We start from the raw sequence: 13,501 nt of genomic DNA on the forward strand, positions 1-13,501 counted from the left end.
CAATTGAATTGCGTATCTGGAATAAATTCCATTTATTTCAAGTAGGACACATTCAGAAAGAATTTTTAGCCGGTTTTATCCCAGTACCACTGGCACACATATACGAAGCTACTGAACTGCAGAAACACGTTAAGTCCTTACCAAGGTGATTCTGTAACTCTCGTGTTTGCCCATCCTCTGTTGGGGTAATGAGATCCCATATAAAACTTTTTATTTTCTCATCCCCTCTGTAGTGAACAAGGCAATAAGCTAATAAAGCTCGGCAAATTATCTCCACATCCTGTTCATTTAGTTGTCTCTTGAAGCGACCATGTGACAAAATTTCTCTCCATCGACCCCACCTAGTCCAAAGTAAAACACAAATCAGCCCTTAGAAGCAAAACCCTTGGGTAGCCTGTAGATTTCTATTACAAAAGGGAATTTCTCTGTAAAATATTTAGCCTTCCACTTTCTTCCTTCAGCTTAAGTTACTGAGTGGAAACATGAAAGTAACATTAACATTTGCAACAAAACTCCATCTGTTTAAAACAGACTTCAAAAAAAACCCTTGCCTGCTTACAAAAAAAAATATGGATGAACGTTTTAAGCTTCTATGACACAAAACTGATGGGAACTCATACTGATAAACAAACCCAGTCATTTATTTTATAAGGTGGGTGAGAGAAGACCTGAGATTTTATTTCCAAATCAACATATCTGATTTAAGTATACTTAAAATAACGTGTTTAGATTTCCAGTTCCTATTTGCACCTGATGGAAGCGCAAGATGTTCTGCAATTAAGAACATCAAGTCATCTACCAAGACTTTATTTCAGATATTTATTCATTTACAGAGTTTTGAGCCTGCCTACAGCACTTATTGCAATGATTTTTTTAGAGAGACTACTGTGGTGCCCATATTAAATGTCGTAACCTCTTTTGAAGAAAGGTTTTCACTTCTCCTCTTTAATGTTTCTTCAACTGCAAATTCTCAGAAAGATTTATACAGGGTGCACGATAAATTCACATAAATTCATATTCTAAATAAATTCTCTATATACACACCAAGTTATTGCCAATATAGCTAAAAGTTATTCCATAAATACAATTTAGTATGTGGAAAAAGAGTATTTTTTAAAAAACTTCCTAGAATGAAGAAGGATGTATACAATACCCATAGACCAGCAAGTTTTTTTCCACCCGAAAGCACTCTGTTCTTCCGTATCCATTGGAACGGTCACAAGGCCTGCGGAGCTTTGGTTTATCATCACCCTCACTTTCCACTTCAGACAACTCGGCCAGCTCATCTTTTGTAGCGCTAAAGGGCCGTGTTTGTTTCCTAATTCTTGGGGTATCAATAACCAGGCTGTTCTGCAAAATTTCAAACAAACCTTATCAGAGAAACAGTTGATAAGTTTTTCTTAAGTAGATGGTTTCAGTTCAGAAACAGCAGTTTCTAATGTCATTAATAGGTATTTTGTAAAGACATGGCAGTAAACACCCATAAAGCAAGTAAAACATTTTGTGTATTTAAGGCAACAAAAAAATGGGCTTCATATCACAATGCCAGTTCATTAGTTATAAACAATACTGAGTACCTCATCTGAGCTGAATACTTACACAGACTACACTGCAGTCTCTGAGTAAAAAGGGGCACTGAAACCTTTTAGAACTGACTGCATGGGAATGCCTTCAAGTATAGGACACAACTTCCAGTATTCGAAAATTTATACAACTCTTAGTCAGCTACTTTGCAGATTCCACCCCAGGATTTACAGAGAAACAGGGCAAGCAGAACAATTACACAATTTTGAGCATTTCCAGATCTTCAACAAAAATCAAAGACCTCCAAACTCTTTTGGGACAGCAGTGAGCTAGGAAATACTAAAGCTATCAGCATGTTGATTACCTATGCACAAACTAACCAGCACAAAAAGTCAGATTTGTTGAAATATTAATTAAAAAAGCACCAGAAATCCTGCACCTCCTATTTCAGAATTCAACAGCAAGCACATACTTGAAAAAACATGCCTTAAAAAAGAGAAGTACTTACTCTACCACTGATAGCATCTATATCTATTTCTGCTTTTTTGGCCCATTTCTGCCAGAAGTTGGGATCATCCAGTGAAATATCAGTCCTGTTTCCAGATGCAACAAAACTAGCCTGTAATAAATAAAACTAAATCTTACCAACCTCTTACATCAAAAGTTTGTAGCATTTGAATGCATCAGTGCAGCGAAGACTACATAACCTTATTTCATTGAATAATCTCCCAAGCAGCTGTTACGAGTTTAAAACTTGCTTACAGTGCAAAGCAACTCAAAAGTTCTCCTCCCCCTTAATTTTTTAAAACCAGATCCATAATCTATCAGAAAAACCTAATGAACTTTTATGCACCATCAGGAGAGAAGAACATTAAGCAGCAAGAGTCTTCTGCTTCTAAGTCTGAATCTAAATTACTTGAATGGAAGAAAATAGAATCTTTTGAAGAGGCTTATCAGCATTTGGGGATTTCATCGCATGCACAAGTACTCGCTTGAGGGAAATTTCAAAGGAGTGCTTAAACTACCAACAATCAAAGCCTGAGAGCATGGAATAAGCTTAATTTCAGAAGGCATTTAAAAAACCCTGATATCCTTCTTATAGGAAAAGAGTAAATACATACAAAAAACTTCTAACTCTTCTGACAAAAAGACAGTGGTGATGACCTTTAGAAGTCTATTTCTTGTTTAAGCCACAAAGAACAAGAGGTAAGAGAGCCTAAATAAATGTATAAGTAATATTTATAAATATTATTTTAAATATAGTAAATATACATTTATATTCTTAAGTTTTCCTGTTTGTTTTTTTTTATTGTCACAACTGCATTCATGAAGGACCCATGTTCCAAGCTCAGTTACAGTCCCTGAGTTTTAAAAAAATATATATTTATTGATGTATTTTTAAATTTATCTGAACTTGTATTTGTTCAGATTGACATTTGCACATACTTTGGAAATTAAGGAGTCCAAATTTACTTTTTGTTCTGTTCATCCAATTTTCCAGCATAGCTTTTTGGATGCTATGATATTACTGTTTTTCTCTTACCCACCAAAATTTAGAGTGTGTTGGTCCCATTTTATCCTAGACTACTACTGCTAAGACTTTACATTCTCAGCCCCCAATGTACATATATATACTTTCCACCCCCTGCTATTTTAGGAGCTTTCTTATTTTGCTTTTCAAACTCTTACAAAAAAAACCAAACCCAAACCAAACCAAAACCCAAAAAACCCCAAAAAGCTCAAGGTTCAAATTATATCCTATGTGTAGGCATTTTTAGAATAAGCCTGACAATTTTTAATCTTATTAATTATTGCCTTATATATATTTTTTCCTACTCTTAATATATCTGAATACAAACAGATCTATAAACAAAACTGTTTTAATATTCTTGGTTAACGCAGTCCATTCTATCTCACACAAATCCTACCCTTTTCAAAAGCAGCACACTCCTATTAGCCATCTTTGCTCAAGCATGCTCTTTGCATCTGGCATTTACCCAATCTGTATGCGCAAATCTGATTTTGCTATGTGCACGTGTTAATATAAACACATAGATGTAAGAACCCCAAATACGTACCTAACATACACACACATTAAATAAAAGTAAACGTAACTTTAAAAAGAAAAAAAAAAGCACAAGCTTTACAACATTCAACTACGTTTACAGCTCTATACTGTTAAAGAACAACTTGCTGCTTCTGCACCTTGGCAAATGTGGAGCCCCTTCCTTCTGATTCAATTGTGATAGTTTTAGTACGACGCTGCAAAATTTGGTCAATGTCTTCCTCACAGAATTTAGAACCTTCATCTTCTTCATCCATAATGGCACCATATGCACCTCTTCGAAGCAAGTCTTCTATTTCTTTTTTGGAGAGTTGTTGGATCTGAGCAAATAAAATAGGTTTTAGGCAATCAAGAAAAAACAAAAACAAAACAAAGTCTTTCCTATTTCTCTTTCCCTTTCCAATGTTTCTGCAACCTAACTGTGCCTTATGATTTATAAACTTAAAATTTAGATTATTAAAAGCTAAGAGAAAAGTCCAGTTGACAGTTGAATTAATTTATTATATGGTTACAGTACACATTTTCACAAGTACGTTGTCTTTTTTGTTTTGGCTATTCTCAACACTGTGAGGAATGCAAGTTTAAAAAAATCGCCTGTTAATATTAGATGTAAATCTCATATTAAAGTAACACATTATATTAATATGAGAAGATACAAGGAAACAAAGGGAAACTCTTCTCCTTGTTTTAATTCGACGTTATCTATCTTGGACCTTAAGAGGCAAGAAATAGTGAAAGATTTATCAGAGTAACTGACTACATTTAAAATTATGTCAACTATATGGTTAGTCCACATCAGAAAACAGAACAGATTCAAACAACAGAAAAATGGTAGCTTCTGTAATTTAAAAGTTCCCACATGATTACAAAAGCAAAAGGAAAGTTATTTCAAGAAATAAGTCTACATACGCCACCAACACTGTTTTCTCTTCCACTCATACTCTGTAAGACAGCCTTATCCAGTCCCAGTTTCAGACTTGCTCTGTCAAACATTTCTCTTTCATAGGAGTTACGTGTTATCAGTCTGTAGACCTTCACTGCTTTGTTCTGACCAATCCTGTGACAACGGGCTTGAGCCTTTTGAAGGAAGGGAGAACAGCAATAAGATTTTAGACTTATCTAGGAATATCTAGGATTCTTCTAAGTATTTTTTCTGCTGTAGCACAAACTGAAAAATGACAGTATGAACTCAAAAGGAGATCAGTTCACATTTAAGTAAATAGAAGCTATCAGACATTTTCCACATTGTGAACAGTTTTCTAAAACCAGTGTAGTAAGTAAAATGCAGATGAATGATCTGTGCTGAATGCTACTGAACGGTATTTCTCTTGCAGTAACACTAGATAAAAAGACATGCTATCTCTTAAGTTATCTGATCTCCAGATACAAATGATAAAGGAGTTGCAACTTGAGAATGGATTCAATTTCAGCATCCAATTCCTAGAGTTGATTAATTCACTGTTTCTTAATACATATTAATCCTTTTCTATATGTTACGTTTCAGCTGAACAGTTCTATTTCCATAAACTGTATTAGTCAGTGTATGCCAAATGTAACCCCTGGCTTCACAGTGTCATCAAAATCTTAAGGGTTTTATCAACTCACTGACTTAGTTTACCTCTGTTGTGCTTTTAAAGAGTAATCAATTTGAAAGAAAAAGTTAGAACCCAGCCGAACCCAGATGATGTCTCCTATCCAAGTAGAAAGTATTCATTGAAAAACATTAAATACATGCCTTAAAAAAAACCCTGAGCATTTTACAATCATGCATGTTCAAAACAGAGACAATATTCTAAGTGACCAAATTTCTATCAACCAGGTTTGACGACTTAGGCCTCACTATTATGCTCAGAGGAATTTACCTGCAGATCATTTTGAGGATTCCAGTCAGAATCAAAAATTATACATGTATCTGCTGCAGTCAAATTAATGCCCAAACCACCAGCTCTGGTGCACAGAAGGAAGACAAAGCGATCGGAATCTGGTTTGCTGAACCGGTCAATTGCAGCTTGTCTGAGATTCCCTCGTACTCGCCCATCAATTCGTTCATATAAGTATCTGGAAATTGCCACAGACACACACACATATAATTACAAAGTTTTTCATGATTTAAAGGGGGATTAGAACAGATCTCCTGCTTATCTATTATTTGCTGTAAAGAATAAAAAGTGACAGAAACTAACTTTGATTACCAGTGGGTAACGTAACCAGGAATCATAACAGAAATCACATATCTGTGGTACTAATACACATCAGCAAGTCCAAAACTTAAGACAAGTTCTTCTGAACTTTGTCCATTAAAGCAAGTACCTGATCACACATACCAGGAAACATGTATTACCATGGCACTTAGCTGCATTAAAACATACCATAACCTGAAGTCCCATGTGGACTTAGAGCTTTTTCACATGCTATTATGCTTGGATCCCCACCCAAGGTCACAGAAGCAGGACAGTGTACTTCTGTATTACATACCAAACTGTCTGAACATGTTAGGGGTAACCAAGTAATCAGCAGAAAGCAGTACTTGGTGAGCTGTCATTGGACAAACTACATATTGATTCTGTCAAGATTAAGAGAAATGGAACACAAAAGACAGGACAGCACCTCTAACAGTCTTTATCAAGGCATCAGTGAATCTGGGGCTTCCTAAACTGAAACCAGCAAATTTAAAAGCCTGAAGTAACGCTGTCATTTCTGTTACCTTTCATAATTACAAGGACTCCTATGAAACTTCTGAAATCAAGTGAAATGCTTAAAAAGTGAGCAAATGCTTCTGTACATTGTAAATGGAGTAAGATGCTGAATGTGTATCTACTAGCCAAAAAGCCTCACAACCATCTTTCTTCTGATCAACTATAAAATGTCACAGCAGATAATCCACAGGACCACAGGCATTTTGGCAGGCAGCTATTTCCTACAGCAACAAATTCTGTTAAGTATTGAGTGAAATCATGTGTGTGCTCCAACATTTCTAATCAAACAGTAACATTGAGCAAGTTTCAGCTTCTGTGGATTTCAGAATATTCTACCTGTAGATATGATGCAGTAGTCTAGATGTTACACTGTCACAGAAAAAGGAGTATTTTCCATACTGGATTTTAAGTGCTACTATGAAGTTAAAATTAGTCTATTAAAATAAAACATACGAACTGTTGAGCTCTCATTTCAAATAGATAGCTTTATGAAACAAAAAAATATAGAAACCTAGAAGTTATATAAAATTACCACAAAAAGAAGTATCAATATAATCTACTAATGATTTTCAATATACATTCCAGTATCCACTGCAGGAAGGCTTGACATTTTTACTAGTTTTTGTTTTTTCACATTAACTCTGTATTACCATGTAGTTCACTGACAGACACACTTCAAAGCAGTATGCACATTCCAACAAATGGACTATTAAAACAACCAAAAGTATGCCTTTTTATAGTTTTTCAGGTTGATATAGCAACTACTGATTGTAACCAAGTTCAAGGTTATACTTTATATGCTAAGGCTTCATGCATAGTACTTAGTCATGTGCTTAAATAAGCTCTTAGTTTCTGTGGCGTCAACAGTATAATCAAAGGCTACTATTATATGCGACAGCAAAAGCAGATCTCAGGAGCTGCTTTATGCTGGCAGTTCAGTTCTGCTGCAAATTTCATAGCAGTAATACTTTAGGAAAAATAGGAAGCATGTTTTTATTTTTACATTAATAAAAGCCAAAACTCCAGTTGTTTACCATTTTGTACTTCTGTTCTGTTGGGAGTAAGGAGCTGCATTACCCCTATCTGGTCCAAGTTCAACACGATATAAATAAAGAGCACGTTCTACGCTTCCTGGGGTTTAAATGAAAAGTGCTGAGCTTGAACTTACTTGGTTTCTAACAGGCAATGTATAAACAGTACATACATACAAGAATGTTTAATAGAAAAAGCAACAAACTGAAGGCACATGGTTTACTCAACAATCTCTCTTTAGTTGTTCTCTGAAGTTTTTCATTTGTTGGTGAATAAATGATAAGCCATCACAGAACACAGCAAGTTACACAGTGATTAGCAAAAAGGAAAAAAATTCCTATCTTTGGTATGCTGTAATCATTAATCCTGCACTAACATTCAAAGATATGCCCACTGAGAACAATAATAGGAGAGAGAATATGCAGTATCTTACCTTTTATGTATAAGGTAATCCTCCAAAATATCAAGGCAGCGCACCATTTGAGAGAAGATAAGGACCTTGTGGCCTCCTGCTTTCATTTTTGGAAGAAGTTTATCAATAAGAACCAATTTACCAGCTGACTGAATCATTGCTTGCAGATGGAAGTCAGGAGAACTTGGGCTATACGTTTCTTTAAACTCTCCAAGGATTTTCTCTTCAGCACCTATCAAAGAATACACTTCTGCATCTACAGGTGTATCTACACAAGTATCTCTGTATACATACAAGACCAAGTTACCAAAATCAGTGCTTGTATTATAAATATCCCCCATTAGCCACTGCTGGAGACAGAACAAATTTCTGGATGGATCTGAAGTCTAGCAAGAAAATCTATTTCTATGCTCTTTGAAAACAAGTCTCAAGTTTTTAAGCGGAACACCACAGGAAAAAAAAAAACCAACTAGAATGAGGTGAACCCCTCCTCCAAATTGCCAAAACGAAAATACAAACTTGTTCTCAAGTGTTGTGTAAAAGACCAACTAAAAAACCGCAAGTCCTTTTGTCTCTGATATTTTAAATGGGACATAGAGTCTTAAACCCAGTATTTTGAAGAACCTTTTCTCAAGTCCCTCTATGATTGAAATCCTAGCAAAACCTTTAAGAGCTTAAAGTGTATTTTCTTGCAAGCAGGAAAAACAATCAAAGTTAGTTATAACTATGTGAGAAAAAGCAATGAAGACTGACACAGCCCATATCACTTGCAAGAAGCATTAATTTTAAAAGTTAGCTCTAGAAGTTCTTCTTCATACTGCTTTTAAAGAGATGTAACATTTCCATGAGATAATTGCTTTTAAATGTTCTGTTAAGTCCTACGAAACAATAAGTTCACATTTCAGGCCTCAAATAAGCAACTGCCTCACAACTTTGCCTTACATCTATCAAAAAAATGCTTCCACCTAATCCAATCCTTGGCAAGTCTGATGAAAACATCAAGGATCACAACAAAAGTTCTTGGGTATCTTAAATAAAAGTACAAAAGTAGTTAAACCCCCCGCAAAGAATCAGTCTTTAGCATGTATTTACCTTTGATGAGATAAGGGTGATTACAACACTTTCTGAGTTCCATCATAGTGTTAACCAGATTGGGTACATTTGCTTGCCCTGCTCCTTTGGATAAGAAAGCAAAATTTTTCTCCAAAATTGCTCGATAGTATTTCTTCTGAATATTAGTTAGTTCTACTTCAATTATAGTTTCCTCCTTAGGAGCCAGCTTTTTTTCTACATCTTCCTTTAATCGTCTGAGCATCATGGGTTTCAGGATAGCTTGCAGTTTCTGAACCTGAATGAAACACAACAGTTCGTTGGAACATGGAAAAGTAGTTAAATAGCTTAATTAAAAATTTTTGAATTCAGTATCATTAATTTTTCCCCTGACATAAAAGATCTGAGATGTGATATAGCCCTTTTTTAACCTCAAATTACTAAAGAATTTTTTAAATGTACTCCAAAACCAAAAAGTATCTTTTTAGCACTTGTCTGCAAAGACTGACTACAAAGCCAGAAAACTTCAATTTTTATTATTTTATTTACTTGCCAAATTTACAAAACCAACCCAAAAAAGCAAAAATAACTCTTCAACATGAAGTGTCATACTTAACTGATTTCTACTGCCTGCACAGTTTAGAGAAACTGCATGACAGAAGAACTCATAGGTGCTATGTGGGGAGTGAAGAGGAGGGTGGGAAGCAATAACGGTTACTGTCCAAAACAAAAGTTTTTCCTTTCAAGGAAGTCACTCTTACACACTGAAGTTCAAAATGAACTTATTCAACATGCAATACCTGTTCCTCAGTTTTAAGGTCTCCAAATTCTTGCATGAACGTAGATTCAGCAGGAAAACGCAATGGTTCAAGAAAATGAAGGAGACTAAATAATTCTTCCACTGTGTTCTGCAGTGGGGTACCCGTTAACAGCACTTTATGCTCCTATAAAAGGAAACAAAGCACATGACCTTATACGCACACATTTGCAAAATTGTTTGCATTAAGTCTGAATATCATAACCTGAAAATACCAGTTCTGCATGTCACTAAGTACAGTGGTAATACAGATAAACAGATTTATAAAATAACAACTATAAGTATCTTCTACTAGCTTTTCTTTAAATTGTCTTCCTACATCTGTAATGAAGAAATGACTGAACACTTCAACTTCTCCAGTAATATTCACACATGTATAATTCTCTCTATAGTGTGGAAAATATGCACTAAGCGTGTATCAGAAAGATGACTTCTGAGAACATGTATCAACAAGTCTATCGAAATAATAATGAAGTCAAAAAACCAATGCAAAACTATTCATGGTGCATCTTGTAGTAATGCACCAAAAGCCTCAAGGTTCATGGTAGCATCTGCTTTATAAAATCTTGCACTATTTCCAATAAAACCTTAACTACAGGACTACATAATAATTCTGTTAAATTCTACTACCTGCTTGCTTTTATCATTAAACAACTTGTTTAAAGTACTTTCTAAGTTTTTAAACATGGATTACTGCACAAAAACTATTATTATAAAGCAAATTTTAAATGAAATCTTCATCATAATCAAAACAAACTGTGGAATAGTATCATCAGAAATAGATTCTGCTTACAGGTAGAACTTGCCACATTTTATTTAGTCAAAAATATGCCAGCATCAGCTATCAAAAACCCCACATATTTTAAGAGAGTATCAGGAACAGGTATGTCCTGAGAAAGACTGCTTGGAAGGTCTTTTTCGGCAGATAAAGCAGATTTGTCATTTATCATCGTACTGTACTTAACTAGAATCAAACCCAAAAAGTGAAATAATAGTTACTCACGAGGTTCATTAATTTTAGTCCTTCCAAGAGTTTGCAGTTTTTGTTCTTCAGTCTGTGAGCTTCATCAATAATAACGCACCGCCATTCAATTGCATTTAACTCTGGACACCCACCAAGTATCATTTCAAAAGTTGTGATAATGGCTTGGAATCTGTAGGCACCTCGAACAATACGTCCCTAGAGATTCATCAACACACAAAATTTGTTACATTACCTCAAATCTACTCAATTTAAAGATTTTATTGCTGAAATTTTATCAAGAGCCAGACACCAGCTTTTACATTATAAATTGTTTTGTCATCCCATACACATTGCTTACATCTCTACAACTCTGTAATTAATACTAATGAGTAATTATCCATAGCCACAAATCCAATATTGTCTAACTAACAGTAAAATTTTAACCACTTTTCAATTACAGATATAACCATCTAATAAAACTGTTTCAAAAGGTGCGTGTAGGTAATATCACATTTTTAACCCTAGGAAAATCTGAAAGACTGACTGACAGGAAAAACCCTCCCACCAATCAATCAAAATATATGATGGTAATACATTTATCACTCATAGAGTAATAAAAATATCACCTGAGAACTAAATGAACACTTTTTATCCAGCTTACTCTACTCCATTGGCCTGACAACGAGAATACGTAAGGCCTTCGATAAAGCAGTATACGATAACTCACTAGAGAAACCAGATGTCAGTTTAGTATTTAGCACTACTTTAAAGTTTTCAGCCTTATCAATTTTGTAGAAATACCATGACAGTTTAAAAAAATTGTTTATTTATGCAGAATATATAGAAAAGGCAAAAAAACCCCTTGAAAAATACTCAGATTTCAAAGTTTTTTCATGTCATTTAATTTGAAGTATTTCAGACAGAAAAGCAAATTGTACACAAAGCTCGTTTATACTAGGAAAAGGAAATCAACAGCTACATGAAAGTAACACAGAGCTTAATTGGCTGTATTTCTGTTCTCACTGCTCTTCAAATTCAGGACCCAACTGCAACCATCTGTGCACACTTTAATCTCCACATGAGTATCAGCATCACTGCTATTCAATTGCAAAATTACTCAGCATACTGGAACAACATGCATCTTGCTGCAACCACTTTCAAAAAATTTACTCAGTAAGCGTATGTTAAAGATTCCAATATGTAAAAAGCTTGAAGAACACATCATGGGATGTAAAATGACTTTCATTAAGACATACGTACAGGTAATGGAAAGTATACTGTTCATTACTACTACCTGAAACAGGTTTGGGGTAAGTTATTGCATACAAGTAACATTACAATACCTGGGAGTCCCTGAAGTACATTTCATACTGCTGAATCATCTGCCTGCTGATCATGCTTCCATGATATACCACAACATTAAGGTCAGTCCACGTGCGAAATTCTCTTTCCCAGTTTGTTATAGTGGAAAGCGGAGCAATGATCAGAAAAGGCCCTCTTATACCAGCCAGGAGGATTTCATAGAGGAATGTAATAGACTGAATGGTTTTGCCAAGACCCATTTCATCTGCTAAAATGCAATTTCGCCTGAAAGTAAAATGTATTTATTTGTTATTAACATCAAAGACAGTACAGACACTAAAGCTGTTACTCAAATGGACAATTTATAAAAACAAAGCTCATATTTACCAGTTTAAAGCAAGAGTCAAAATTGAGGTACTCTAAAAGATGCTTGCAAACATTCCCTGGTTATGGTGAAAGGATGAACTCAGTACACAAAACCACAAGCTTTCAGTCATGTTTAGCACTGGCAAAACCTGAGAATGGAATGTTCTATGCAGTTCTCCTAGAAAAAATTCCAGAAGTATTCTTTTGGGACTACGTCTGCCCTAATTAAAGGCATTCAAATTAATCAGATTTCCTACATGTACACTCACCTTGACAAAACTGCTAGAAATTAATGAAGATTCCCTAAAAGTCACAGAGGGAAAGTATCCCAGCTACACTCACATAAAAGGAGTGCATTATAGCATCACTGACAAAATTCCCCTCGTTTCTAAAACTGAGACAAATGCATATTACCAGATTACTACATGAAGTACCACTAGGTGCTCACCCTCAGCCATACATTCCAGCCCTTCACTGTTTGCACAGACGCTCACACAGCTATGTAGTGCTTGACTGAGAATTAAATCAAAATTTTCTTTTGCAGATCATGAAACTGTACAGTAAAAATGGTATGCTCACTGGCATACTTTCCATTTACAAGAAGGGTTGGAGGGAGGATCCGGGGAACTACGGGTCTGTCAGCCTGACCTCGGTACCAGGGAAGATTATGGAACGGTTTTGTCTTGAGAGCACTCACATGGCAAGTGCAGGACAAACAGGGGATTGGGCCCGGTCAGCATGGGTTTACAAAAGGCAAGTCCTGCTTGACCAACCTGATCTCCTTCTATGACCAGGTGACCCGTCTAGTGGATGAGGGAAAGGCTGGGGATGTTATCTACCTTGACTTCAGCAAGGCCTCTTTGACGCTGTCTCTCATGGCATACTCCTTGAGAAGCTGGTGTCTCATGGCTTGGACAAGTGTACTCTTCTCTGGATGAAAAACTGACTGGCTGGACGAGCCCAGAGGGTTGTGCTGAATGGGGTGAAATCCAGTTGGCGGTGGGTGACAAGTGATGTTCCCCAGGGCTTGGTGTTGGGCCCTGTTCTGTTGAATATCTTTATCAATGATTTGGATGAGGGGATTGAGTGCACCCTCAGCAAGTTTGCAGATGACACCAAGTTGGGAGGCAGGGTCGATCTGCTTGAGGGTAGGGAGGCTCTACAGAGGGATCTGGACAGGCTGGATCGATGGGCTGAGGCCAGTCATATGAAGTTCAACAAGGCCAAGTGCCGGGTCCTGCACTTCGGTCACAGCAACCCCCCATGCAGTGTT

At 36.0% G+C, this 13,501-nt stretch overlaps 1 protein-coding gene across 3 annotated transcripts in view; it reads right to left on the reverse strand.

Moving 5' to 3' along the window:
- The window catches only part of CHD9 (chromodomain helicase DNA binding protein 9), a 92,188-nt gene that overhangs the window by 21,243 nt on the left and 57,444 nt on the right, over window positions 1-13,501 (reverse strand). For all 3 annotated transcript variants that reach the window (XR_775480.1, XM_010584991.1, XM_010584979.1), the window contains 11 exons: window positions 11,904-12,147; window positions 10,600-10,776; window positions 9,580-9,723; window positions 8,822-9,077; window positions 7,751-7,961; window positions 5,452-5,647; window positions 4,499-4,666; window positions 3,730-3,909; window positions 2,033-2,143; window positions 1,154-1,350; window positions 142-341 (listed from right to left, as the gene is read on the reverse strand). Coding sequence is in view for 2 of the 3 variants with exons in the window: in XM_010584991.1 (XP_010583293.1) it covers window positions 142-341; window positions 1,154-1,350; window positions 2,033-2,143; window positions 3,730-3,909; window positions 4,499-4,666; window positions 5,452-5,647; window positions 7,751-7,961; window positions 8,822-9,077; window positions 9,580-9,723; window positions 10,600-10,776; window positions 11,904-12,147 (2,084 nt within the window). In the remaining variant the exon portion in view is untranslated. The remainder of the gene's footprint in view (window positions 1-141; window positions 342-1,153; window positions 1,351-2,032; window positions 2,144-3,729; window positions 3,910-4,498; window positions 4,667-5,451; window positions 5,648-7,750; window positions 7,962-8,821; window positions 9,078-9,579; window positions 9,724-10,599; window positions 10,777-11,903; window positions 12,148-13,501) is intronic.

This window comes from Haliaeetus leucocephalus, unplaced genomic scaffold (genome assembly GCF_000737465.1).
Source record: "Haliaeetus leucocephalus isolate CR32 unplaced genomic scaffold, Haliaeetus_leucocephalus-4.0 Scaffold92, whole genome shotgun sequence".
NCBI lineage: Eukaryota > Metazoa > Chordata > Aves > Accipitriformes > Accipitridae > Haliaeetus > Haliaeetus leucocephalus.